We start from the raw sequence: 27,866 nt of genomic DNA on the forward strand, positions 1-27,866 counted from the left end.
TGGAACATGAAGCAGGCAGGACAAGAACTGGCATCCATATAGGATTCTGGTGCTTAAAGTGGGAAGATTAGCCAATGGAGCCACTGCACAGGCCTGCTAACCTATTATTATTATTATTCTATTTATTTATTTTTCTTGGAAAGTCAGATATACAGAGAGGAAGATCTTCTGTCTGTTGATTCACTGCCCAAGTGACCACAACAGCCGGCGCTATGCCAATCAGAAGCTAGGAACTAGGAGCTTCTTCCTGTTCTCTTACACGGGTCCAGGATTCCAAGGCTTTGGGTTGTCCTCTACTGCTTTCCCAGGCCACAAGCAGGGAGCTGGATGGGAAGCGGGGCTGCTGGGACTAGAATGAGTGCCCATATGAGATCCTGGCACATTCAAGGCGAGGACTTTAGCTGTTAGGCTACCATGCTGGGCCAGTGGCCTTTTTTTTTTTCTTAGTAACATCCAGTTCCTATATCACCTCTTTTGCCAGATGAAGTTGTTAACTTCCTCTTCCAGGCTCAATTTCTTTCTTTTCTTTTTTCTTTTTTTATTAATTACATTGCATTATGTGACGCAGTTTCATAGGCTCTGGGATTCCTCCACCTCTCCCCGTACCCTCCCCCTATGGCGGATTCCTCCACCTTGTTGCAGTATTACAATTCAAATTCAGTCACGATTCTTTCATTGCAAGCATATACCAAGCACAGAGTCCAGCATCTTATTGTCCAGGTAAATTCAACGGTTCCTTGGGGAGACCATCTTTGGTCTGAAGCAGGCTGAATTTCTCAAGAAGTCTCTGTGCATCCGGTGCCAACGCCCCCAGTGGTAAATGCTACTCTCTGGTTTCCACATACCTGACTGTGCTTGGCAACTGGCCACCCAGGTCTGGGCTTGGCCGGGAGGGGTAGGGTACTCAGTCCTAACCCAATATGTCACTTTTCAGTGAATGAACAAACATCTCTGTGGGAAGATCCTGTTACCAGAAAAGCTCGGTGAGTTCTTTCTTCAGTTTAATATAGAAATGAAAAGCCGGGAACTGATTGCAGACAGAGAAGTTTATTTACAAAGTGACCAGGTAAGTGGGGAAAGCACCTCCCAAGAGAGAGAGAGAACTCAGAGGTGATTGCCTCTCGAAAGGAGAGAGGGAGAGACACCAAAGGGGTCTTTGGAAAGGTCTTGGGGTTTTAAGCCTTCCCTGATCCCTCCTTGTTGGGTGGGAACCTGCAGGCAAGATGTTCCCCCTTAGTGGTCTATTAACCAATTAGGAAATGGCTGAACAATTATTGTGCCACCCCCTTGAAGGCGTAGCCACAATTTCAGAAGGTTTGGGTAGTCTCAGATCCAGGTTGTTTTTTGTACCAATTTGGAGAGGAGTACAAATCGCAAAACTTTCTTCCCAGCCCTGCCTGGGGAAGCCATGTGGGAGTTTGCTGTTCATTGCACACCTCTGTTCTCTGCACATGTGTTTGCACGTGGAGGTGTGCCCTGGCTGGGGGGTGGTGAGCGACTCCTGGCCTGAACCCTGCGAGCTCTGAGTGTGACTTGTGTGGAAACACAGTGATAAGGGTGGGAGCTTGGAGCAGCCAGAAGCCCCCAGGCAAGGTGGTGATTAAGTCATACCGGAAAAGCAGGTTTGGATGAGAGCTGCCCTTCACCCCTCGCCCCCATCTGCAGGCCACTCAGTGAAGTCAGAAGAGACCCAAGTACAGAAGAGAGGGCGCCTAAAGGCCTTAGGCTCCGGTGTCTGCTTGAAGGAAGACAGAGGTGAAGGGGCACTGGGGGGAGGCGGTGCCTCGGGAAGCGGAGGCGGCGCGTGAGGTAGGAACACCAGGGCGATCTCTTCCTAGTCGGGCCAGCCAGCCCAAGTCGCGGCTCCCTCTGAGCTTCAGCCTCCTACGTCAAATGGGAATCTGTAGCCTCACCCCGCCCGGAGGTGGTTCCTGAGGTCACAGGATGTGAGTGGCGCTTGGGGACCTGCAGGGGGCAGCACGAGCAGGGACCCAGGGCTGTGCCCACGGAAGGGGCGGGTGCCCAGGAGGGCGAGTGCCCGCCCCGCGCCCGCAGTAGGGCACCGGGCCGGCTCCGGCCCTCCTCCTCCTCCTCTTCCTCTTCCTGGGACCCCGCAGCCCGAGCGCCCGGCTCGTCCATGCTCGTGCCCGCGCCCGCTGCCGAGCAAGCGGGCTCAGGCGGCCAGGAAGCGCCGCGCCCAGCTGGGAGGCCGTGGGAGACGCCGGCCGCCCCCGGCGCGGTAAAGGCCTAGTGGGCTCCTGCGCCCCCGCGCCGGGCAGGTGCTGCCGACGCGGGGCTGGGCGGGGCCGGGGCGGGGGAGGGCCGCCGGGCTTCTCAGTGCTGTGTCGCCTTCAGCTTCTGCCGCTGCGTCCCTGAAGCCAATTGCAGCTGAAAAGCTGCTTGGAACCCACTGAGTGGAGGACTTGTGGTCCTGGGAACGCCCCTGGCCCTGCTGCTGTGAGCCGCATTTTCTTTCTGTCCCCAGAGCTGGGGTGAACATCTTGGGTCAGTGACCCTGGATCTGGTGTTATTTCTGAGTCTTCCCAGACTTCCTGTCCCCAGTCCCTGGGACTGCTGCCCAGCCAACTAGCCCGCCCCTGCCTTGATGGGCCCAGGCCAGCCAGTTTGCCCTATTCGTGCTTTTCCTTAGTGGGAGACCTAAGAGAAAGCAGGATCTAGTGAAGGGAACACAGGGTAGCTCAGGAGAGGGAGCCTTAGAGCAGAACCTTAAAGGTGGAGAAGGATTCTGACAGGGGAGGGTTTGAACAAAGCTAGAGACCAATGGGGACAAACCTAGAACAATGGATTGTGTGGGTTAGCTGTTTGTTAATAGCCTAGGATTTAGGAAAGTGCCTGTGGGGCAGGTGTTTGGTCCAGAGTATATGCACCTGCTTGGGGCTCCTGCATCCTTGCTGGGAGTGTGCCTGGGTCCAGAGTCCTGACTGTGCTTTGGATCCCAGCTTCCTGCTGGTGAAAACTGGCAGAGGTGGACCCCTGCCATCCACCTGGGAGACCCGGAATGAGTTTGGTGCTTCTGGCTTGGGCCTGATACAACTCTGGCTGTTGAGAGAAGTGAACCAGCAGATGGAGAATCTTCTCATTCTATGTTGTTGTCTTTCAACTAAATGGAAAATAAATTTAAAATTAGGAAGGTAGTTGGTGCTGGAATGTATTGATAAGCAGAGAGGCTAGCAGGAAGATGGCACCTGCCCTCCACACCCCCACCTCCACCCCCAACCCCAGTCCTGAGGTGGTCTGAGTGAATTCTGGAATGACAGATATGCAGAGCACCAAGCAGTGTGTGTGGTGGGAGGAGGAGTTGGAAGGATTCTCCCCATTGTGTGAAGGGCCTGGAGGAAGCATCTGAAGATTGGTTGAATTTCCACTGTAAATCCTGCTGCTGGGAAGATGTTGCAACTAAGTAACTAGAGGGGAGGCGGAATGCAGAGTTCAGTGGGAAGCCCTGGCAGCCTCCCCCTAGGAGCTGTCAGCTAGAAAGTGGGTTCATTTGCAAATTTATTATTTATGCCAACCTAACAGGCAGCTTACATAAAAGTCACAGGGAAGGGAACCAGTGCAGTGGCCTAAAGTCCTTGCCTTGAATGTGCCAGGATCCCATATGGGCACTAGTTCTAATCCCGGCAGCTCCACTTCCCATCCAGCTCCCTGCTCGTGGCCTGGGAAAGCAGTCGAGGATGGCCCAAAGCCTTGGGACCCTGCACCCGCATGGGGGACCTGGAAAAAGCTCCTGGCTTCTAGCTTCGGATTGGCACAGCACCGGCTGTTGTGCTCACTTGGGGAGTGAATCATTGGATGGAAGATCTTTCTGTCTTTCCTCCTCTCTGTATATCTGACTTTGTAATAAGAATAAATAAATCTTAAAAAAAAAAAGTCGCAGGGAAGATAAAAAGAAATAACCATTAAAACCCAACCTTAAAAAAGAAAAAGAAAAAAACCTAAAGGACTTGATAGCTAGGGAGCAGAGGGGAGTGAATAATTATTTCTAGGGAATCTAGGCTCAAAAAGCCACTGGAAACAAATACAACCAAGTTAAAAAGAAAAAGTGGCACCTGCATAAAGCAGTTTGCAAGGGTGAAACTCATGGGGGAGAAAGAAAGCCTTTTGTGTAGCCTTAGGGGAGAAGCAGGGGGTGGCAGTGGCAGAAGATACAATGGGATAGGTCAGGTTGGGGTTCTAGCAAGAGAGCTGGAAGCAGGCTGGGTGCGTGTGTGGGGAAGGAGCCAGCCTCTTCCAACGGCTCCTAGTGTGGGTAGGGGTGACAGGTAGATGGATAAGGGGGGAGGGGTGGTGGTGATCATCCAGCCACACTGTTGTTCTTGCAGGGGAGTCGGGTAGACGGTGGTGCCAAGTTCCCGTGACTTCTCTGCCAGAATGAGATGGGGCCACCATTTGTCCAGGGCCTACTGGGGCTCTGGTCTGGGAAGACCAGCGCCACCATCAGGTGAGCAGAAAGTAGTGGTTTTTGTATCTGTCCTCTTGCTGTGGTTTCAGTGTTCAGATGGTGCCCCCTGGAGGGCAAGGATCTTGACACCGGGCAGACTGGTCTGTGTTTGGGGTTCTTTATTGTTGACCTTGGGCACAGCTCAACTCCTGGAGCTTCCTCCGCCATCCCCCCATCCTGAAATAAATGCAGTTAGCCTAGGTGGTCCTGGAGGTACCCTGCAGCTGGCTCAGTCTAGGAACACTCGTCTGATTGCGTTTGGCATTTAGCCCCGATTTCCCCTCCATCTACCACACCCAGTGATGAGTTCTAGGTCCATTGCTGGGAGCAAAACCAGATGTGATCCTTGTTCTTGTGGACAGGGAGGGAAGCCTGCTAAGCAGATGACCACATAAAGCAGCGTGAACAGAATTCACACAATTGCTGCTACGAAATGGTGGCCTATACAGCTGTAAGAGCAGAGAAGGTGGAGAGGATGTTGGCATAGACTTGGGAAACATGGATGGGATTATTTCTTTCTTTTTCTCTGTAGATGAATGGACGTCCTTCGTGATTCACTGGAGTCGGCCGCTTCAAGGGGAGCATCCTCTTGGGTCCCCTAGGTGAGGCTTGGATGTCACAACTTGGAATGTGCCAGGTCACAGCAGAGCAGGCTGGGAAGGGTCAGGACATGACACTAACTGGATTCCCCAGGGGAGGGAAGGAGAGGGCAGGATGCACTTCCTCAGAGGAAGTTGGGGGTCTGTGGCACAGTGGCCATGGAGGGAGGACCTGTGGGAAGTGGGGAGAATCTGGCAGTGGCCGGCCTGAGTTCCAGGCAGGCAACAGTGTGCAGTTGGGCTAGGAGGTGAGGCCTCAGGTACTGGGAAGGCTCCAGGAGGCAGGCCTGGGTCACCAGCAGTGCAAATCCCGCAGTGCAGAGACCTGGATGCAGAACCCGCAGAAGGCCTCACCTGGTTCCCTTTGTTCCTTCCCAGAGCCTTCGTGCGCCACCATGGGAGTTCAGTAGAGAGTACACCCCCACCAGGGAGGCACACACAGCTGTTCAGGAGCCAATCAGCCACTGGTAAAGCATCCTGGAGGTTGGTGGGGGGAGTGGGCATGAAGAGGCCTGCAAGCAGAAGCCTTAGAGGGTCCCCCTACTCTTATCTGTCAATGCCTCCCACTCCCTGTTCCCTCTCCTCCCTCTGTCTGAGACCCTTGCCTGCAATGCCTGGGGTCAGACACACCCAGTAGGGGCAGCACCTTGGAAAGAGCCACACTGTTCTCCTCCTTCAACAAGCCAGTGATACCTCTATAATCATGAAGCCGGCCAGCATACCCTTAACGGTCATTCATCTGATGGCTCCCCACTTCCTTCCAAGTTGTGGGGGTTGCCAAATTTCAGGACACTCTGTCTTTTCTGAGGAAATCCTGTGTACCCAGTGCCATTCTGGGCTCCAGCATGACTACCCACAGAGCCCTCACTCCCTGCCCGCAGTATTGACCTCTAAGTCCAGGCAGCTCCAGGCCCTTTGCGCTGACCCTTTTTTTCTGGTCTGTTGCTTTAGAGGCCATTCAGAAACACCGCCGGAACCTGGCTGAGTGGTTTAGCCGGCTGCCCAGGGAGGAGCGTCAGTTCGGCCCATCCTTTGCACTGGACACGGTCCACGTTGACCCCGTGATCCGGGAGAGTACCCCTGATGAGCTCCTTCGCCCACCTGCAGAGCTGGCCTTGGAGCAGCAGCAGCCACTTGCACCTGGGCTGCCACCGCTGGCCCTGGCTCAGCTCTTCGACCCAGATGCCTGTGGACGGCAGGTGCAGACGGTGGTGCTGTATGGCACGGTGGGCACAGGCAAGAGCACCCTGGTACGCAAGATGGTCCTGGACTGGTGTTACGGGCGACTGCCGGCCTTTGAGCTGCTCATCCCCTTCTCCTGTGAGGACCTGTCGTCGCTGGGCTCTGCCCCAGCCTCCTTGTGCCAGCTAGTGGCCCAGCGCTACGCGCCCCTGAAGGAAGTTCTACCCCTGATGGCTGCAGCAGGGTCTCGCCTTCTGTTTGTGCTCCATGGCCTGGAACGTCTCAACCTTGACTTCCGGCTGGCGGACACAGGGCTCTGCAGTGATCCCCAGGCGCCGGGGGCACCAGCTGCCATCATCGTCAACCTGCTGCGCAAGTACATGCTCCCTGAGGTGGGTGGCCTCCTCCCTGCTCCCCTTCTTCATCATTTCTGTTTACCCTCTCTGGGTGGGGTGGAGGATGGGGAGAGGACTCAAGTGTGCGATGGTTAAAAAGAAAATCAGGCCTGGAGTTAGTTCAAATCCTGCCCCCTTTACTTCCCATCTGACCCTGAGCACATGGCTGCCTACTCCCTTTTCCCTTGAGTTGCCCCAGTTAAATGAGCATGTAACATACCCTGGATCAGAGTGGGGGTTCCGTGTCAGCAGTGATTGTTGTCATCCTCTGGACACTTCATCTTGAGGGGTCCCCTGGGGACAAAGGCAATCAGGACGCTAGGATTTCTCTTAGCCATCACGTGTCCTTCTCAGGCCAGCATCCTGGTGACCACGCGGCCCTCGGCTGTTGGCCGCATCCCCAGCAAGTACGTGGGCCGCTATGGTGAGATCTGTGGCTTTTCTGATACCAACCTGCAGAAGCTCTACTTCCAGCTCCGCCTCAACCAGCCCGACTGTGGGCAGGGTGCCGGGGGTGCCGGTGTTTCCACCACACCCGCTCAGCGGGACAACCTGGTACAGATGCTCTCTCGGAACCTGGAGGGACACCACCAGATCGCTGCTGCCTGCTTCCTGCCCTCCTATTGCTGGCTCGTCTGTGCTACCTTACACTTCCTGCATGCCCCTACACCTGCTGGCCAGACCCTCACCAGCATCTACACCAGCTTCTTGCGTCTTAACTTCAGCGGGGAGACGCTGGACAGCACTGACCCCTCCAATTTGTCGCTAATGGCCTATGCCGCCCGGACCATGGGCAAACTAGCCTATGAGGGGGTGTCCTCTCGCAAGACTTACTTCTCGGAGGAGGATGTCCAAGGCTGCCTGGAGGCTGGCATTCGAACAGAAGAGGAATTTCAGCAGCTCCACGTCTTCCGCCGGGATGCCCTGAGGTTTTTCCTGGCCCCGTGCGTGGAGCCAGGGCACCTGGGCTCCTTTGTGTTCACTGTGCCCGCCATGCAGGAATACCTGGCTGCCCTCTACATCGTGCTGGGTCTGCACAAGACCACCCTGCAGCGGGTGGGCAAGGAAGTGGCTGAGATGGTGGGCCGCGTTGGGGAAGACGTCAGCCTGGTCCTGGGCATCGTGACCAAGCTGCTGCCTCTGCGGATTCTGCCTGTGCTCTTCAACTTACTCAAGGTAACAGTCCCGGGGACCCCGGCCCTAGCTGCTCCCCCTGTCTGGGATCCTGGGCTGCTGCCTGCCCAGTTGTCCCTTCCTCAGAAGGTAACTGCTATTTATTAATTTTTTAAGATTTATTTATTTGAAAGGTAGATTTACAGAGAGAGGGATATCCCATCCTCTGGTTCCCTCCCCAAATGGCTGCAATGGCTGGAGCTGAAGCATCTGGAGCCTTGAGCCAGGAACTTCTTCCAGGTCTGTCATGGGAGTGCAGGGGCTCAAACACTCAGGCTATCTCTGCTGCCTTCTCAGGCCATAAGCAGGGAGTTGGATAGGAAGTAGAGCAGCCAGGACACAAACTGATGTCCATATGAGATTTTGGCACTGCAAGACAGAGGATTAGTCTGTGAGCCACTGCATCATCTCCCAAACTGCACTTCCTGCAGAGGAGTAAATGTTGCCCTTGGCTGTGGTTTCAGCTCAGGGCTATTTGGTTTGTAGTACACTTGCAGCATAAGGAATGGGGAGAGAGAAGCCCCAAGGCTGCAGAAGCTTTGGAAGCCAGGACAGGAAACTGAGGGCACAGGAACCTTCATCAGACTCCCAACCATGATCACCCTTGTGCATCTCTCCTTCTGGTCTCCGCTGCCGGGAACAGGGGTCATCATAGTCCAGGGTCTGTCTTCTGTTCCACACATCCAGAAACTCGATCATATCTGTCCCTGCGGAGGCTGTTAGACTCCGTGCACAGTGACTCATCCTGACAAGGTCTCCTGGGACAGGCTTTTAAAGCGGAGGCTGTTTGATTCATTTATCTGGGGAGGAAGGATGGCATTGCAATTGGCTTAGGCCAGTCCCTCCTGGGGTGCAGGGCTGCTGCAGGCCCAGGGACCGTGCTGGGGGCTGTGCGAATGTGCTGGGGACAGAGGAGCCACTCTTTTGCTGATGTCTTCCAGATGCTTTATCAGAGTTCTTCCTTTTTTTTTTTTTGTTTTTGCTTTGTTTTGCACATCAACCCGGGGCAGGAAATACTATTATGACCCTCTAAGGATGGGGAAAGAAAGGGTGGGGTCAATTGTGAAAGCTCTTGCAGCTGGTCAGTGGCACAGCTAGGGGAGAAGCCAAGGCTTGCGGGGTTCTGAATCCTGTGCTCTTTCCACCCAACTGGGCTGAGCTAGGAGTGGTGCTTCTGCCAAGTTGTAGGGCCTTGCCAGGTGACTCTGCCTTTATTTAGGAATGCCCCAACACAGTAGGTCTTGAGGAAACAGAAAGCTGGTTTGTATGGGCAGAATTCTAGCAAGTCTCCCCTTTCTTATAGGCACCCTATATAATGTGAACAGAGACTAAGTCACTCAGCCACCTGCGTTCAAACGCAGGCTGCATCACTACTTCACTGAGTGACCCTTGGATAGGTTGCTTAATCTATCTGTGCCTGTTTGTTACATAGTGCTAAGAATAGAACTTATAGGGCCCAGCGTGATAGCATAATGCTTAAAGTCCTCGCCTTGTATGTGCCAGGATCCCATATGGTCACTGGTTCTAATCCCAGCGGTCCTGCTTCCCATCCTGCTTGTGGCCTGGGAAAGCAGTTGATGACTGCCCAAAGCCTTGGGACCCTGCAGCCATGTGGAAGACCCGGAAGAGCTTCCTGGGTTTGGATTGGCTCAGTTCCAACTGTTGCAGTCACTTGGGGAGTGAATCATCAGGCGGAAGATCTTCCTCTCTGTCTCTCCTCCTCTCTGTATATCCGCCTTTCCAATAAAAATAAATAAATCTTTTTTTAAAAAGAAAAGAATAGAACTTACATCATTGGCCTAAGGCGAGGATGGAATGAATGAATTATCCAGAGCCTGATACACAGGAAGTATGATTTCATTGTCAACTACACACTCAACCAGGCTCAGGCAATCCAGTCGTTCTTGCCCCATAGCCTCTCCTAGGGTCACAATGCCTGCTGAGGCCGCTCCTCCACACCCCCGACTCTGAGGGTATGATGGCTGGATTGAAGTGAGAGGCCAGAGATTCCTGATGGATTCATAAAGTTCCCACCACAAGAGTGGGCTGCCCCAAGTGCTGTTCCCATCTGCTGCTCATGGTCTTGATGGGGGCTTCATAGTGGGACATTCACCCAGTTTTGCAGCCAAATTTAGGATGTTGTAGGAGGGACATTCTCCCCTCCATGGCAGCAGCCTGGCCCAGAAAAAGCATTAAAAGCCTTGATGGGGCTGACTTTGTGGCTCAATGGGCTAATCCTTCACCTTCAAGCACCAGCATCCTATGTGGGTACTAGTTTGTGTCCCAGCTACTCCACTTCCCATCCAACTCCCTGCTTGTGGCCTGGGAAAGCAGCAGAGGATGGCCCAAGTCCTTGGGTCCGTGTACCAAGTGAAAGACCCAGGAGAGGTTCCTGGCTCGTGACTTAGGATTGGCTCAGCCCTGGCCATTGCAGCCATTTTGGGAGTGAAACAGTGGATGAAAGATCTCTCTCTCTCTTTCTCTTCTCCTCTCTATAAATCTGCCTTTCAAATAAAAATAGATTTTTTTTTTTTTAAAAAGGAGAAGGTCTACATGCATTTACCAGCGCAGTGGAGCCTTGTGAAGATATCACAGGGCTGCCCAGCGCTTCATGGCTTCGCCAGATATTTGGGTGCATGCTGTGTGCCAGGCAATGTGTTGGACTCTGAGGAAGAATAGGGACAAAGAAGGGATTAACCAGGAGAATAACTAAGGTCAGAGGGAGAAAGGCATGGTCCCAGTTCAGGACATAGTGAGTGGGGCAAGTGGCTTGGGCAGAAGGCATTGTTGTTGGCAGGCACCACATCATACAGGCCCTTAAAGCAGCAGGGGCTGCCTCAGTCGTGGTTGCCACAATGGCACCTGCCTGGGCCCAGGCTTAATGCACAATCCTTCACTGATACCTTGCTGCTGCCACCTGAGCTGAAAGATGCAGAAGATGTTGGGGAAAAAGAGAGCAGTTGCCCCTGTGTGGCATGCAAAAGAGAATAATAATTGAGGGGGACTCTTCCCTCCTCCTGCACCCAGGAAGGTCACATTGGAGCCAGATTCTAGAGAATTTCCAACCGCAGTTTGCCTGTGTATGGCATGCTGCCTCCTATCACACAGGCCAGGCTATGGATTCCAGGGCAGGCTAGGGCTGAGTAGGTAGTGGCTGTAGTCAGGCTGAGCCTCAGAGGCTGTGTGGGCCCATGGTGGGCTGCAGGGACTCTCCTCTACTTGCTTCCTACCCAGGTGGTCCCACGAGTGTTTGGGCGCGTGGCAGGAAAGAGTCGGGAGGCGGTAGCCCAGGCCATGGTGCTGGAGATGTTCCGGGAGGAGGACTACTACAATGACGACGTCCTGGACCAGATGGGTGCCAGCATTCTGGGTGTGGAGGGGCCTCGGCGCCACCCGGATGAGCCACCCGATGATGAAGTCTTTGAACTCTTCCCCATGTTCATGGGGGGGCTGTTATCTGCTCATAACCGGGCTGTGCTGGCTCAGCTGGGCTGCCCCATCAAGACCATGGATGCCCTGGAGAACGCCCAGGCCATCAAGAAGAAGCTGGGCAAACTGGGCCGGCAGTTGCTACCCCCCTCGGAGCTCCTGGACCACCTCTTCTTCCACTATGAGTTCCAGAACCAGCGCTTCTCTGCTGAGGTGCTCAGCTCCCTACGTCAGCTCAACCTGGCTGGTGTGCGCATGACACCCCTCAAATGCACTGTGGTGGCAGCCGTCCTGGGCAGCAGAAAACACTCCTTGGATGAGGTGAACTTGGCCTCCTGCCAGCTGGACCCTGCTGGGCTGCGCACACTCACACCTGTCCTGTTGTGTGCCCGAAAGTTGGGGTGAGGATCTGTTCATTCCATGCATAGGTGTGGAGAGAGGAGAGAGCTGGAGGCGGAAGGAGTGGGAAGAGAAGGTGCTAGGGAAAGCCAAGGCCCTGAGAAAGGATCAGCAGGTGTCAGCCTATCTGCTCTTGCTGAAACAAAATACCTGAGATTGGGTACTTGATAAAGAAAAATAGTTCACTTCACTCCTGGTGCAAAGTTCTATTAATAGGTGATCCTTGCTTTGGTCTCTGGTGAGGACCCCTTTGACTGCATCATAGATGGTAGGGGGAACAGAATGGGAGACAGTTCTGAGTATTGGAGGCCACATGTTTGGGATGGCCTTGCTTTATGACAGTCTGCTGCCAGGAGAGCTAAACTCATTCTTGGAGACCAGCATTAATATCCTCTGAGGGGACCTACTCACCTTGGAGCAGATCCCACCTCTAAGGTGAATGAGGAGACAGGACAGGCATAGGTTAGAGAAGGCAGGCTGGCAAGAAAGGACTTGGCAAACAGGCAAGCTTCTTGCTGAACTTCTTCCTCATTTTCTCATCTTCCCCCAAACTTCCCTTCCCCTGGCTATCTTCTCCAGCTTGCAACTCAACAGCCTGGGCCCTGAGGCCTGCAGGGACCTCCGAGACTTGCTGCTGCATGACCAGTGCCAAATCACCACCCTGCGGTGAGTGCCCTTAGAGAGGCCCAGAGGCAACCAAGGACAAGGGTGAACTCCCTGGCTCACCATGTACCTGTCACAAGCCCATGGCATCATATAGTGGGTACCAATGGAGGCTTTGTCTTGCTTGCTGGCCCCTAGTCCATTACAAGCAGCAGTGCAGGGGGAAAGATGCCACTGGTAACAGGTGCTGAGAAAGCCTCAGGAGGTCAGGTGAAAGGGTGAGTGATGTTATGTCCCGTTGCCTGGTGAGACAAACCACCCCCCCCCAGTCGGGATTTTTCCCACAGCCTCCCAGACACCAGCTCTCCAGAGATGTTCCCCACATGCTGGCTGATGTACCAGGAACCCAACGCCTGGGCTCCTAGTTTGTGATTGAAGTAAAGGCAGGCAGTTCAGGATGGAGAAGGAAGGGAGAGAAGGAAGGGGCGGCCAGGGGGGAGGAGGAGCAGAGACTGGGAACAGGGTTAAAAGCACAATGGGGCAGGCATTTGAGCAGTTGTTAAGACACCCACTTCCTACATTGGAGTAGCTGGGCTTTGCTCCTGGCTCTGGCCCCTGACTAATACAGACCCCGGGAGGTGGCAGACAATGGCTCAGGTGCTTGGGTTCCTGTTTTCCATATGGGAGACCTGGATTGATTTCCTTGCCTGACCCAGCCCTAACTGTTGTGGGCATCTGGGGACTGAACCAACAGATGGGATACTGCTCTGTCTTTCTTTTCCATGCCTCTTTTCTCCTCCTCCCTCTCCTGTTTCTTCCCCTCCCCCTTCTTCTTTTTAATAAAGAAGAGAAATAGTAATGATGAGGAAGGAGAGAGGGTGAAGGAGAGGACAGAAGTCAGCTTTCCTCCACACTCTCCCTCCTCTGCTGGGTACTGCGTGCCTGCTTCTTTCCCCCTCCTTCCTCCTGGGCCTGCATTTCTGTGTCCCTGCTCCTCTGCCCCATGCTCTGCCCCACTCTGGCCAAGTCCTAAAGGCTAGGCCACCTGCAATGGGCCCTCCTAACATTGGGTTGCTTGTGGTCATAGGCTGTCCAACAACCCGCTGACGGCAGCAGGTGTCGCCCTGCTCATGGAGGGGCTGGCAGGAAACACCTCACTCACGCATCTGTCCCTGCTGCACACTGGCCTTGGGGATGAGGGCCTGGAGCTGCTGGCCGCACAGCTGGACAGCAACCGGCAGCTGCGGGAGCTGAACGTAGCCTACAATGGTGCTGGCGACACCGCAGCCCTGGCCCTGGCCAAGGCTGCCCGGAAGCACCCATCCCTGGAGCTGTTACAGTGAGTCCTATCCCGGGTCCCCCTTGTCCTTTCTCTCTGGGGTTCTTCCTGTCCAGGGCCTGGGCCTGGTGCCTCTTCTCTCTTCTGATTGGCCCTTGCCCTCCAATCCATCTGCTCTGAAACTAGACCTGCTCTTGCCCTGATGTTCTACCACCCTTTATCCTCTGAATCTCCACATCATTGCCTGCATCCCACTGGTGACCGCCTACCTCTTGTGGGTGTGAGTTATGGAGCCTCCTGATCATACCCCGTCTGCCCCTGGGGCCTTCCTTCTCCGAGCCCCACTAACTAGCACCTGCTCTTCTCCTTCCTGCCAGCCTCTACTTCAACGAGCTGAGTTCAGAGGGACGCCAGGTCCTGAGAGACTTGGGGGCTGCTGCTGAAGGCGGTGCCCAGGTGGTGGTTTCGCTGACGGAGGGAACAGCAGTGTCCCAGTACTGGTCCATGATCCTTGGGGAAGTCCAGCGGAACCTTCACAGCTGGGACCGGGCCCGGGTGCGACGCCACCTTGAGCTGCTACTCCGGGATCTGGAAGACAGCCGCGGAGCCACCCTGAATCTCTGGTACAAGGCCCAGCTGCTGCGAGTGGAGGGCGAAGTCAAAGCCTTGCTTGAGCAGCTGGGAACCACTGGAAGCTGAGCTCCAAGGCCAGCGAGCTCCCAGCTGGTGACCCCTGGCCCCAATTCTTCCTTCTGTGGCCTCCTGTCTTGCATTTTCCCTTCTAGAAAGATCCCTTTGAGGCTAGAAGCATAGCCAGCTGCCCTCTTGGGAGCTGGCCAAGCAGTGGTCCCAAGTCCAAATTTCCAAGGTCAAAAATGGCCACTCGATGCCCTAGGTTGCAGCTGGATATGCCACTTCCCTCTTTGGCCTGGAAGACTGCATGAAGGGGTATTTGGGTGCTCAGACTACTCTCAGGCACTCTCCCCAAGCTTGTCATCTCTCCCTCCTATCTGGGAGCCTCTGATTGGGCCTCCCAGGAGAACACTTCCTACGTCTGCCATGCCAGGGGTACTGCCATTCAGCAGATGTCTTGGAAGGGCCTGCCCCTGCCTCACACCCCTCTGTGGACACTGGTGATGCCCTCACACTGGTGCTTCCCCTCTACCCTCATGCTCCCTTTACCCACAGTGGTACTGATGACCCCCGGGGTAGGTGCAATCAGCTTATTGCTATTAAACAGTTACGTGTCTTCCACCTGTTGTGCCTTCTCTCCCTTGGCCAGGACTTCCAACAAAGGGCATTGTGTTTGGTCGTTCTGATTAAACTGGCCACTTTCTGCTGTAAGATGTTCCTGGACAATGAGGCCAGAGGCAGTGGGGGCTAGAAGGGCCCATGAATAAGATTTTGGGGTTGGGAATGGGTAATGCTATCATCCTTTCCATTTATTTATTTATTTATTTTTCTTTGAAAGAGTTATAGAGAAAGAGGGAAAAATAGAGAGATCTTCCATTTGCTAGTTCACTTTCCAGATGACCACAACACTGGAGCCAATCAGGCTGAAGTCAGGAGCTTAAAGCTTCATTTGATTCTCCCACATGGGTGCAGAATCCCCAGCATTTGGACCCTCTTCCGTTGCTTTCCTAGGTGCATTAGCAGGGAGCTCGATGGGGTTGCCTTTATGCCACCAGCATCCTTTTCATGTTTAGCCCTTGGCTGAATCATAGTGACTAGTGCCTTCCTCTCCCAGAGGAGTGACTAGAGCAGCAGCAGGGCTCTGGAGAAAGTTGGAGTACAGCAGCAGCAGCAAGAGAAGCAGAACACTTCCCCAGGGAATAAGGTTCTTTCATCCCGTTAACCATTACCCCGCTGCTTCTGCTTCGCAGGCAGCGTCTTCAAGGAGGCGGGACTTGGGAGGGGGTAGATGGGAGGGTCAGCGCATGCCGCATGCCGATGGACCTTGTCCCTGCTCTGAACACTTAGGTGACTGGTCCAAACATGAAGGCAGCTGCAGGTAGGCGCCCAGGAGGACTCCTGTGGAGGGGACTGTGAGGCAATCGGGGTGGGGTGGCGGGTGCAGGGCAGACTTGGAGGTTACAGTTTGGGGATCAGGGCACCCTTGCTGTTAGAACTTCAAGTCTTACAGCAAAGAGAAGTGAGGGGAAAAGAAGGGAGGTGACACAGCTGTCTTCCCGGTCCACACCCTGTCCTGATAATGCTCAGATTGACATTCCAAGGCTGTGGGAGGAGGGGAGTGGGAGGAGGGTGGGGGCGTCACAAGGCCCTTGTGTGTGTGTGACTTCAGAGAGAAGGAAGTCCTTTTGCAAAGGAAAAAAGGGGACAGGTCCTGAGTTTGGGGCTTCCCCTAAGTTCGTTCAGTTCAGGACCACAGCCAAGGCATTGGGGTTGGGGGGGAATTGCTCCCCTTCTCACCCACTTCCTTGCCCAGCAGATCTTCAGGATCCAGCAACCCTGTAAGTTATGCCAGGGTTGGGACAATGGGAGGAAGGACGGAAGGCAGGGAGGCCCTGCTGTTGCCCTTGGCACCCGAGTATAGCACCAGCTTCTACTACCTGTGTCCCTGCTTCCTTGCAGGAAGTTTCAGTTTAATCCAAAGTTGGGCATCGATAATCCTGTCCTCTCCCTGGCTGAAGACCACGACCCCTCTGGTAACCCCCTCCTTCCCCTGCTCAGTGCTGTCTCCACCCCAGACACCCATCCCCCTTTCCTGGAGACAGCTCTTCATAGCCTCTCATCTCCTTGGTAACCACTGCCACCTCTAGGGCTAATAGCCACCTTTGGCAGTAACCAGGTGGAGGCAGGATGAGGCAGGGGTCTCCTTGGCCAACACTTAACTGACTGGGAGCCCATCCTGTGCTCCATCAGGAGGCAGGGCTGCCAGGCACACCATGGTGGACCTGTACATGAGCTCCCTCCCTTCCCACTTTTCTGCTACCCTCTCCTAACCTCTCCCTCTTCCAGATCCCTGGAGCCTAGAACGGCCCCGCTTCTGCCTGCTGAGCAGAGAGGAGGGCGGGAGTTTTGGTTTCCACCTGCAGCAGGAGCCCGACAAGTCTGGGCATGTGGTGCGCAGGGTGGATCCAGGCAGCTCTGCCCAGCACCAGGGTCTCCGGGAGGGGGACCGGATTCTGGCAGTGAATGACAATGTTGTAGAACATGAAGAGTATGCAAAGGTGAGGCTGGCTGGCACCCCATGGGCACTACAGCTGCACCCCGGGATTTAGGAGGACCCATGTGGGAGGCATCTAGAGAGCTGGTTCCCTTGGTGGAACACGCAGGTTACTGGGGTTGGGCACGTGCCAGGGAGCCCAAACTTTGTCCACATACCCTCTGTGTAGGTGGTGCGCTACATCCGGGCCAGCGGCCCTCGGGTGCTGCTTACAGTTGTAGCAAGACACGTGCATGACGTAGCCCGAGCACTGCATGGAGATGATGCCCACCTCTGTCCTGCCCTTGGCCCTGGGATTCGGCCGCGGCTGTGCCACATAGTGAAAGATGAGGGTGGCTTTGGTTTCAGTGTAACCCATGGTGAGCTGAGTGGCTGGGACGGGGAGAAATGTGAGGGGTAATCTCATCTCCTCTTGTAATTGCCTGAGACTGGCTTGTTTCTGCTCTGCTCCCAGGCCATCGTGGCTCTTTCTGGCTGGTGTTGTGTGCTGGAGGAGCAGCTGAGCGCGCAGGGGTGCCTCCTGGGGCCAGGCTGCTGGAAGTAAATGGGGTCAGTGTAGAGAAGTTCACCTACAACCAGCTTGGCAAGAAGGTATGGCTGCCTAGCTGCTGCCCCTTGCCCTCTAGCACCTCCTGAAGCAGGCTCCTCCCCTGTGCACTGAATCTTCTGATCTGACCTCTCATGACCATCCTGCCCTCCCCTTAGTGCCTGGAAGAGGGTGCTGGGAGGAGCTTGCCTCCCACTCTTCCTACCCAGATAGTTGATGCTGATGTCCTCCTGGGTCTCTGCAGCTTTGGCAGAGTGGAGAGCAGGTGACCCTGCTAGTGGCTGGGCCAGAAGTGGAGGAGAAGTGTTGTCAGCTAGGAATGCCCCTGGCTGCACCCCTGGCAGAGGGCTGGGCACTGCCTGCCAGGCCTCGCTGTTTGCATCTCGAGAAAGGGCCTCAGGGCTTCGGATTCCTGCTCCGGGAGGAGCGGGACTTCAACGGTCATCTTGGTGAGGAGGAGTCCTTGGGGAGTAGGAAGGGGGTGAGCCTGGGGTGGCCACACAACTGTACATTCCTGCCTCTCCATGCAGGTGTAAACAGTGTGTGGGCCTAAGCCCCAGCCTTGGGCCTCCTCCCTGGGGTCTCCTGTAGTGGGTCTCCCAGGTGTACACTGAGGGCAATGTGGGGGGAGCAGTGAGAATATCTCTGTCCCAGGACAGTTCCTGTGGGAGGTGGACCCAGGCCTGCCAGCCGAGAAGGCTGGGATGCGAGCTGGGGACCGGCTGGTGGCTGTGGCCGGGGAGAGCGTGGAGGGGCTGTGCCATGAGGAGACGGTGTCCAGGATTCGGGCACAGGGGACTTGTGTCTCTCTTGTCGTTGTCGACCGTGAAGCTGACTCATTCTTCAAAATGGTGCGTATGCTCAGGACTGGGACTGGGGTGGGGAAAGCAATGGAGCCAAACTCGGGTGCCACAGGTATGCTCGCTCTGGTCCTCCAGGTGCGCCTCTCCCCACTCCTCTTCTTGGAGAGCACAGGAGCTGTCACCTCACCCCCAAATGCCCACGTGGCTGTGCCAATTGAGTCCTTGAATGCACAGTCGGAAGATACAGCTGAGCCTCGGCTCCCTCTGGGCTCTTGCCAATGTTCCCTGTATCCTGGGCCTGGAGGTGGCTATGGCTTCCGACTCTGCTTAGTGGCCAGTGGGCCTTTTCTCATCATCTCCCAGGCGAGTGAAGCCCTCCGGATCCTGGATCTGTTCTGCCACTTTCTTCTCGATCTGTATTCGTCTACCTCCCTCTCAGAACCACAGAGCACCCAACAAACTTCTCCGTGGCTCTCCCTGATCTGGGTCCCTCTGCCGCCCCAGCAGGTGACTCCAGGAGGCTCAGCTGCCCGCGCAGGACTGCAAAGGGGAGACCTGGTTCTGGAAGTGAATGGGGAATCTGTGGGTGGAGATGGCGCTCAGGAAAGGCTTCAGCGGCTGGCAGAGGCCAAGCCACCCCTCTCCCTGAAGCTGTGGAGGGGCTTGGAGGCCTGGGTTCCCCCAGGGTCTGGAGAGGTAAGGAGGAAGGGACAGGTGAGCCTGGAAGCTGCTGCAGGTCAAGGGCAGAGGGGAGCCAGAAAAGGGCAGAGTTGGGGAGGGCTGCAGGGTGAGACTTCAAGTCATGAGGGAGGACAGGAGGCTCCAAGAGACAAGTGCCCTTTCTGGTTATCCCAGGGTGGATCAGGGAAAAGAAATGTTTAGTGTTTTGGAACGACCCCTGTTCCCAACTCTCTCGGCACAGGACTGCACTTCCTCCTCAGATCAGCTATAGAGTGCCCCAACTTGGTGAGATCTACCAAGGCCTCTGCTGCCTTCACGCTTGGCCCAAGGTGGTGGGCAGGGATGCTGTCACTCAGCCGGAAGCTGGGGCTGGAAGACTTGGATGTCGCCCATCACAGTGGTCCTAGAAGGCCCCTTGTTTCCCATAGGCCCAGCTCCCAGCAGCGGGTGTGGGTTAGAGACCTAGGGGCCCCAAGAAGGAGCCTCCAGCTCCAGAGGCTCTTAAGTCAGCTATAGTTGGCTGTACCCCAGGAATAAATGTTTGCCCAGGGGGCGCTGTGGGGCAGGCTAGAAGGGAAGCCATCTGGAACCTGACCCTTCATAGGACTCCAGGATCCCAGGGTCCAAGAATTTGGAACTCTAGCAGCCCTTTCCTCTGTGGGCCATCTTGGGACTGTGCGGGGCTGGTCCCTGGGCCTGGTTGTGTCTGTGATTGAAATGGCCTTCCCCCTACACATCTGGCTGTTTGTGTTTTTTGTTGGTAGAGGTAAGGAGCACTGGTTTTGAGGGACCCAAGGGCCCTAAACTCAGGGGGATTGGGCCCAGGTTCTGCAGGAGAGGGGTTGAGATTTTGCCAATATTCTTTTCTGTGGCTCTGTGTGGGGCATAATGGTGGGGCCCAGAATGGAGATGTCCCCACCAAAGCCACTCCTCCCAGACAAAAAGGCCACAGCACACAGCTCAGTGGAGTTCTGATTTCTGGGCCTCAGAGAGGCCCAGAGGCCAGGGACTGGCAGATTCAGAGATCCAGGGGGTTGAGTCCAAACTGGCGCAGCTGCTCCTTGTGCCTGGCGTGGAGTCTCAGCGCAGCTGTGTCCCACTGAGGTTGGGCAGCTCTCAGCTTGGCCACGAGCCGGTCCAGGGTGCCCTGCAGATACCATACTTTGAGGCCAGAGCAGGGGGGTCTCTTGAGTCCCTTTCTTCTCTTGTCTATCAAATGTTAGTCATCACACTAGTTGGGGACTTGCGGGAATGGAGGGGCACTGGCTACTGGGCTCCCAAGAGTGATGCTTACATGTAAGATATCCTCGTATTTGGCCTCCATGTCGGCCACATGGGCCCGAAGCCGAGCCAAGGTGTGATCTCGCTCGCTGAGGGCCCGTGCAGCCTCTTCCTGGGCAGCCTCGGCCTCCTTCTGGCATGTCTCTGTGGGGACAGAGCAGAAGAATGCAAAAGGACAGGAAGGTGATACTTTGGCCTTGAACAGACTCCAAAGTTAGTGAACAAGTGAGTTAATTTGAGAGTCCCCCAAGGTCAGCAGTGCCTGCAAAGAGCTGGCAATCCACTGAGGTATGTGAGGTGTGGCCTTGGGAGAGGAGCTGGGTGCAAAGTCTCATTGCCATTTACTGCCTGTGTAAGGACCCACATGTCTCCCAAAACCTGCTTCTTCATTTGAGAGACATGTGCATGCACACAGATACACACACATAGATCATGGCTGCAGCTGGAGATGGGAGGCAGGGACTCAGTCTCCTACATGGGTGGCAGGAATCCAGCTGCTTGAGCAATCAGCTGCTGCAGAAGTCACCATAACAGGAATGAGCTGTGACTCAAACAGTGCTCTGAAACTTGATGTGGGCCACCCCCCAACCAGCATCTTAACTGCTATACCAAGCATCTATCCCAGTTTCTTCATCACAAAAGACAAATAAGGGGCCAGAGTCATGGTGTGCTTAGTTAAGCCACCACTGTGACACTGGCATCACATATCAGGGTGTTAGTTCGAGTCTCAGCTGTTTTACTTTCCTTTTTTTTTTTTAAAAATTTTTATTTATTTTTATTTGACACGCAGATTTATAGAGAAAAGGGAGAGACACAAAAGAGAGCCATACAATGCCTGGAACTGACCAGAAGCCAGGAACCAGGAGCTTCTTTCTGGTCTCCCACATGGGTACAGGGTCCCAAGGCTTTGGGCCATCCTCTACTGCTTTCCCAGGCCACAAGCAGGGAACTGGATGCGAAGTGGAGCAGTGGGGACATGAACTCATGCCCATATGGAGTCCCAGACTTGGATCATCCTCCTCTTCTTTCCCAGGCCATAAGCAGAGCAGGACGGGAAGTGGAGCAGCTGGGATATGAACAGGCACCCAAATAAGGAAGTCAGCCCTGTCCTATTTCTGATCTAGCTCCTTGCTATTGTATCTAGGAAGGCAGGAAAAGATGGCCCAGGAGCTTGGGCTCTTGTTATCCAAGTGAGAAGCTCAGACAGAGTACCTGGCTCTTGGCTTCAGCCTGTCTCAACCCTGGCTCCTCTGGCCTATTGGGAAGTGACCCAAAGCGCTTTCTCTGTCTCGATTCTGCCTAAAGTAAATACTTTTTTAAAAAGGTCAAATGATGCATACTTCACAGGCCATTCAATGTATTAAGGGACAGCAAAGCATCTAGTATATGGGAGGTGCCCGGGGAATGCTGATTGATTTCAAGAGGAATCCAGGGTGCGCGCAGAAGATAAGAGGCTCTGAATATCTGTAGCTAAGTTGAAGATATTTTAGGATAAGGTATCTTTGAGGCCTACATTGTGAAAGAGGTAATGCCCTGCTATATTTCACCTTTGTCCCTTAAGCAAAGGCAAGAGAAGCAAAGGCTTCTGGTTTTTATGTTTTTGCTTGTTTAGAGGGTTTATTCATTTGTTTACTTAATGGTCAAGCTCTACCAGGTGGTTGCACTTAAAGATAGAGAAGTTAAGACATCTGATACTTTGCCTTAGTTTTACTGTAATAATCAGCTAACCTTGAGAAGGAAGATGAAGGATATTTTAGAAGGTTCTTAGGATAGTTGAATTACATGATAAATTTGGTTCAGCACTGTGGCATGGTGAGCTAAGCCACCATTTGTAATGCCCACATCCCATATGGGAGCACTGATTCAAGTCCCAGTTCCTCCACCTCCAGTTCAACTTCCTGCTAATGTGCCTGGGAAGGTACTAGAAGATGGCCCATATACTCGGGTCCCTGCCATACATGTGGGAGACTCAGAGTCACTGGCTCCGGCTGTTGGCCTAGCCCCGGTGTGGTTGTCGCAATCATTTAGGCAGTGAAGCCAAAGATACAAGATCCCTTGCCTCTATCTCTTGTCACCCTGACTTTCAAATAACTAAATCTTGAGAAAATAATTTATTTTAGTGTAAAAAAAAAGTTGAAATTCATACATACGTGGAGTTTTCAGAGCATTCAAGAAGGGGCAAATGTTTGGCTCCCACCTCCCTCACAAGAACTTGGGCTCAATGCCCTGCTCTGCTCTGACGCCAACTTCCTCTAACACAGACCTAAGAAGGCAGTGGTGGAGGCTTAAGGAATCAGGTTTTGGCCATTCCTGGGGAGACTTGGACTGAGTGCCTACCTCATGGCTTTGGCCTTGTCCAACTCTAGTTGGTGTGGGCACTTGAAATAAATCAGCAGATAGGAGTCCTCTCTAAGTTTGTCTTTATGCCTCTCAAAACAACAAATAATTCATGAAAAATGCACATTAGGAAAAAGCCCAGGTATGGGGGAATAGGGAGAAGTAGTGTTGTGGTGGAGTGGGTGAGTGGGTTTTTTTTTTTTCAGATTTTTTTTTTTTAATTGGAAAGTCATATACAGAGAGGAGGAGAGACAGAGAGGAAGATCTTCAGTCCGATGATTCACTCTCCAAGTGGCTGCAATGGCTGGTGCTGGGCCAATCTGAAGCCAGGAGCCAGGAACCTCCTCCAGGTCCCCCAACACAGGTGCAGGGTCCCAAAGCTTTGGGCCATCCTTGACTACCCTCCAGGGCCACAAGCAGGGAGCTGGATAGGAAGTAGGCTGCTAGGACCAGAACCAGTGCCCACATGGGATCCTAGTGTGTGCAAGAAGAGGACTCCAGCTGCTAGGCCACCTCGCCGGGCCTGTGGTGGAGTGTTTAAGCCACCACTTGCAATGCCAGCATCTCACATATATGCTGGTTTGTGTTCCAGCTGCTTCAGTAATGATCCAGCTCCCTGCTAATGCATCTGAAAAAGCAGGTGGTAATACTCCTGCCACCTGCATGGAAAACCCAGATGAAATTATAGGCTCTTAGCTTTGGCCTGGCCCAGGCCTGATGTTGCAGTCATTTGGGGAGTGAGATGGCAGACAAAAGATCCCTGTGTTTCTCCTCTTTCTGTAATCCTATCTTTCAAATAAATAAAGACATCTTTTCCAAAATAAAACACAGAAACAAACAAAAATCTCTAAAGGGGTTTCAAATCTTCTCGTATCCAAATAAGCTTATATTTCCATGCCATTGTTCCTTGAGTATTTTGATGCACCCTGATAGCCCAGGAGAGACGTGGTAGTGCCAGGGAGGGAGGCAGCGTCTGGATGTGGGGGGACCAGGGAAGAGGGAACACGGTGAAGTGCACCTCTTCTTTGCTTCTACCTTAAAGGCTCTTGCCATGCTGGCCTCTCTACCCTATGCTCTGTTGAGGTGGGGGAGGGGAAGGTGATTGGAAAGCCCAAATTATAGCTGCTTTCTTCTTTTTAAAGATTGATTAATTTGGGGCCTGGTGGTGTGGCCTAGTGGCTAAAGTCCTCACCTTGAACCGGCCAGGATCCCATATGGGCGCCGGTTCTAATCCCGGCAGCTCCACTTCCCATCCAGCTCCCTGCTTGTGGCCTGGGAAAGTAGTCAAGGATGGCCCAAAATTTTGGGACCCTGCACCCGCGTGGGAGACCTGGAAGAAGTTCCTGGAACCGGGCTTCGGATTGGCACAGCACCGGCCGTGGTGGTCACTTGGGGAGTGAATCATCGGAACGGAGGATCTTCCTCTCTGTCTCTCCTCTTCTCTGTATATCTAACTTTGTAATAAACATAAATAAATCTAAAAAAAAAAAGATTTATTTATTTTTCCTGGAAAGACAGATTTACAGAAGGAAAAAGAGACAGAGAGAAAGCTCTTCCATCCTCTGATTCACTCCCCAAGTGGCCACAATGAGTAGAACTGAGCCAATCTGAAGCTCCATACTGTAGCCTTCTAGAAAAAGACCCTCTAGTTCTCTGCTTGAGCCTGGGAAAGCTGTAAAAGATGAATTGGCCCAAGTCCTTTGGACCCTGCATCCACATGGGATATCAGGAAGAATCTCTTGGCTCTTGGCTTCAGATTGGCTTGGCTCTGGCCGTTGTGGCCATTTGGGAAGTGAACCAGTGTATGGAAGAGCTTTCTCTCTCTGTCTCTTCTTTGTAAATTTTCCGTTTTCTAATAAAAAAATAAATCTTGAAGGAAGGAAGGAAGGAAAGAAGGAAGAAAGGAAGAAAGAAAGAAAGAAAGAGAAAAAGCAAGCCCTCTGAGGTTACTGCTTCATACTGAACCCATCAGCTACCCTGAGAGAGAAAGGGTTGGGGATGGCATGGGCTGGGGAAGCCTACCCAGCTGCTTCCGAAGGCTCCTGACTTCTTCCTCCAGCTGCTTGTTGCGTCTGTCTGTCTGTTCCTGTACGGCTCTGCACCGGCGACTCATCTCTGAAGTGGGGACCGTGGAGAAAGGCAAGGAAGTTGTGCAAGGAAAAGAGGCTGCTGGGTCTTGGGGACAGCAGCCTAAGGACTTTCTTGGTTCTTCTTGTGGTTCTGAGATGGTGGTAGACCCTAGAAATCGGGACAAGGGGAAGGACACCAGACGCCCTCCCCATCTCCAGCTTAGGATGGGCCTCCAGCCCATCCCCCCCACTTGTTGTGACCGCATCCCGTGTCCCGCCAAGCAGACAGAACTAGGCATCAGGACCCATGGGAAGTTCCTGCCTGGGGTCCCAGAGGTCTCCTAGGTTCCCTTAGGATCTTTCTGCCTTTGTGCTAGGCAGGGAACGCTGAGGCCAGGCCCAATGGTCAGGAACCTCTTTGCTTTCCTTCCTTACATCCTCTGGCTTTTCTTTGTCCAGGCCCCTGGTTCCTGCCCGCCTGCTCAACAGACCACGCACCTGCATATATGGCCTTCCCCTCACTGCGGGCTTCTTCCAGCTCAGTCTCCAATTCCCGCAACCTCTGCTTCAGCCCATCTTCGGAAGCCTTGGTGCGACGGGTCCCTTCCCTCTGTAGTGCTGCGGATGATCCCGGAGCCCTGCTTAATGCTGCCTTGGGGAGCCCACTGAGGCAGCCCCAGAGGACGTGAGACTTTGTCTCTAGAACCTGGCTGGCTGGCAGAGCACCCAGCCTTCTAAGCTTTTTCCTTCTGGGATTTTCTTTTCTTTTTTTTTTTAAAGCATTTCTTTTTCACTTGGTTGAAAGGCAGAAGTAACAGAGGGAGTGAGCGTGGCATTGTGGTGGTCTCCCAGAGGCCTCCTGCTCCTTACCCACGTGGTCTTGAAGCAGCTCCCTCTCCAGCACCTCCAGCCTGTGTCTGGACTCGGCTTCCACATCTGCTCCGGCAAATGGCAGAGCCTTAGCTTCTTCCCATAACAGCCCTTCCTGCAGACCTGGGTTTCCTCCTGAACCAGATTTGAGGGTCCTTCCTGGAAGGATCCTCAATGGCAGAGCCTATTTAGCTTGCTATGATGTCATCCTGGCCCAGCACGAATATGGTACTCAGAATGTGGGCAATGACTAGGAAGGCACGAAACTAGAAGGATCTCAAAGGACAGTGTGGGAGAGTGGTTCCCCAGATGCTCAGCTCCATGGAAACTGGACTACAGGAGGACAGGGAGAGCTCTTCTGTGTCCTGCCGAGGGCGGAGTCCTCGCAGGACCTCTGCTTGGTCTCTGGGCTAGAACACAGAGAAGCAGGGGTACCTGCCTCCACCCACGGTGCCTCACCAGCTCCTGAGTTCTTTTTCTTCTTCTGCACTCCAGCTTTCCTCCCTCTTCCTTTGGTCTTTGGTGGCATCTTCTTTCAGCCCTGGGCGAAGGAAGCGACCATGAGTTAGGATTTGGATGTGGGAAGCGTTTTCTGGCTCTTACAGGAAACAGGAGTCTTGGGAGGATTGGAGAATTGTAGTCTCCAAGTATCTCTTTTAAGACATAACTCATTTTTTTAAAAGATTTAAAAATTTTTATTGGAAAGTCAGATATACAGAGAGGAGGAGAGAAAGATAGGAAGATCTTCTGTCCGATGATTCACTCCCCAAGTGACCTCAACAGCCAGTGCTGCGCCAATCTGAAGCCAGGAGCCAGGAACTTCTTTCTGGGTCTCCCATGTGGGTACAGGGTCCCAAAGCTTTGGGCCATCCTCAACTGCTTTCCCAGGCCACAAGCAGGGAGCTGGATGGGAAGTAGAGCTGCCGGGATTAGAAACAGTACCTATATGGAATCCCGGCACGTTCAGGGTGAGGACTTTAGTCACTAAGTCACACCATGTTGGGCTCCACAACTTTTTTTTTTAAATAATGATAATAACAATAATAATAAATTAGACTTGAACTAGTACCCATATGGTATTTCAGAAAGTTCATAAAATTGTGGGCCAGGTGTTTGGTCTAGTAGTGAAGAAGTCTATATCCCAAGTTAGAGTACCTAAGTTTGATTCCTGGATCCAGCTCCCAATTCTTGGAGGTTTGTGTTTATGGAGACTCTGAGACAGCAGTGGTTGCTCCACTCGCCATCCATATGGGACAAATGGACGGAGTTCCCAACTTCGCCAGTCTAATCCCAGCCTGGGATCGTCACAGGAGGGAACCAACAGATGGGGACTCTGTCTTTCTGCCCATCTCTCTCTGATTCTCGAAAGAATTACAACTAAGGGAGCAAGAAGGAAAACAAGATCTATAGAAAATGGAGTTAGGGGCTGGCACCTTGGCGTAGTAAGTTAAGCCTCTGTCTGCAATGCTGACACTCCATACAAGTACTAGTTGGAGTCCCAGCTGCTCTGCTTCATCTCCAGCTCCCTATTAACATACCTGGGAAGGCAGAGAAAGATGGCAAAAGTCCTTGGGCCCGTGCAGTCACGAGGCAGACCTGGGAAAAGCTCCTGGCTTCTGGCTTTGGAATGGTCCAGCTCCAGAGGTTGTGACCAACTGGGGAGTGAACCAGTGAATAAAAGAGTGCCGTCTCTCCTTTCTCTGTAACTCTGCCTTCCAGATAAAAATAAATAATAACAAAAAAGGAAGTAAATCATGCATAATTTCTATCATACTACTAATTTTCTAAGATTTTTTGAGTCTCCATCATGGATACTTCAACTTTTTGGCGGGGAGCAGAATCAGCTTATTTTTTAATTACACGTCCCACAAACCTTTACTTTCCAGAAGTTTCCGGGGTTGGTCTTCTTGGAACCTCAGGCAGGGCTGGAGTCACAAAAGGTGGACACTGCTTACAGAAGGTGTTATGCTCAACGCTCTGTGAGACAATACGGTTCCCTCCCTCTTCCTTCGTCCTTACCTTACCTCTTCCTACCTGCCCGACCCTCTGTTGTTGGGTCTCCTTGTAGAATGACCGACGCATGGGGAGGGACGGACAGTAGGCCCAATCAGCCAGGAGCCTGAGGAGGAGTCTGGGCTCTGGGAGCCAATGGGAAGCTGCAACTGTTCCTCAGGGGGCAGGACTGAGCACGGGAAGGCGGGGTTTCTGAAGGTTGCATGTTGCCCAGGCAACTGGGAATCGCGGAGTTCGGAAGAAGGTGGGCTGGGCTGAATCAGCTCAAACAGCTGTCAGCAGCAAGGTCCTGGAGCGGGGGCGAGGGGAGTGCGTGTGCTTTCTTTTTATCGAAAAGTCCACAAGTGTGGCTTGTAAAGAGCAGATCGCCCGTGGCTCTACTTCCGCGCTGGCACCGTGTGTAGGTTGAAGACTTAGAAGCTCCACATTTGCACGTCGAAGACACTGCTGTGACGCGACGCAGAGGCAAGGACAGACGGGAACCATCTTGGGCGAGTCACATCTTGAGATCCCACCTGCCCAGTGTCCCTGTTGTGGTTACAATGGAAGCAACCCCA

The 27,866-nt window shown here is 53.5% G+C and overlaps 3 protein-coding genes across 5 annotated transcripts; 2 read left to right on the forward strand and 1 right to left on the reverse strand.

Moving 5' to 3' along the window:
• Window positions 1–2,114: 2,114 nt before the first annotated feature.
• NLRX1 (NLR family member X1) lies at window positions 2,115–15,756 on the forward strand. 3 transcript variants are annotated; one of them, XM_040977117.1, is made up of 11 exons: window positions 2,115–2,239; window positions 4,344–4,462; window positions 4,995–5,064; window positions 5,440–5,528; window positions 6,013–6,635; window positions 6,993–7,814; window positions 11,046–11,641; window positions 12,219–12,305; window positions 13,330–13,581; window positions 13,899–14,144; window positions 15,269–15,756. In XM_040977117.1, coding segments are annotated over exons 2-11 (2,856 nt in total). In that variant the 5' UTR covers window positions 2,115–2,239; window positions 4,344–4,392; the 3' UTR covers window positions 15,270–15,756. The 3 variants fall into 3 exon arrangements, with proteins under 3 accessions (XP_040833051.1, XP_040833049.1, XP_040833050.1); XM_040977115.1 differs by lacking the exon at window positions 15,269–15,756 and having other exon boundaries at window positions 2,116–2,239; window positions 13,899–14,788; XM_040977116.1 differs by lacking the exons at window positions 2,115–2,239; window positions 15,269–15,756 and adding an exon at window positions 2,320–2,457 and having other exon boundaries at window positions 13,899–14,788.
• Window positions 15,459–19,761, forward strand: PDZD3 (PDZ domain containing 3). Its single transcript, XM_040976738.1, has 11 exons — window positions 15,459–15,532; window positions 15,971–15,992; window positions 16,076–16,187; window positions 16,501–16,712; window positions 16,878–17,067; window positions 17,163–17,299; window positions 17,500–17,704; window positions 17,910–18,106; window positions 18,194–18,421; window positions 18,566–18,754; window positions 18,981–19,761. The coding sequence occupies exons 1-11, from the start codon at window positions 15,459–15,461 to the stop codon at window positions 19,008–19,010; spliced, it is 1,596 nt and encodes a 531-aa protein (XP_040832672.1). The 3' UTR covers window positions 19,011–19,761.
• On the reverse strand, window positions 19,754–27,336 carry CCDC153 (coiled-coil domain containing 153). The gene is made up of 7 exons (XM_040977120.1): window positions 27,170–27,336; window positions 25,756–25,837; window positions 25,297–25,362; window positions 24,925–25,044; window positions 24,380–24,472; window positions 20,034–20,164; window positions 19,754–19,886 (listed from the first exon to the last, which is right to left on the reverse strand). Exons 2-7 carry the CDS (start codon window positions 25,823–25,825, stop codon window positions 19,758–19,760), a joined length of 609 nt encoding a protein of 202 aa, XP_040833054.1. The 5' UTR covers window positions 25,826–25,837; window positions 27,170–27,336; the 3' UTR covers window positions 19,754–19,757.
• Window positions 27,337–27,866: the final 530 nt, after the last annotated feature.

Source organism: Ochotona curzoniae, unplaced genomic scaffold (assembly GCF_017591425.1).
Source record: "Ochotona curzoniae isolate NIBS_2020 unplaced genomic scaffold, NIBS_Ocur_1.0 contig_2723, whole genome shotgun sequence".
NCBI lineage: Eukaryota > Metazoa > Chordata > Mammalia > Lagomorpha > Ochotonidae > Ochotona > Ochotona curzoniae.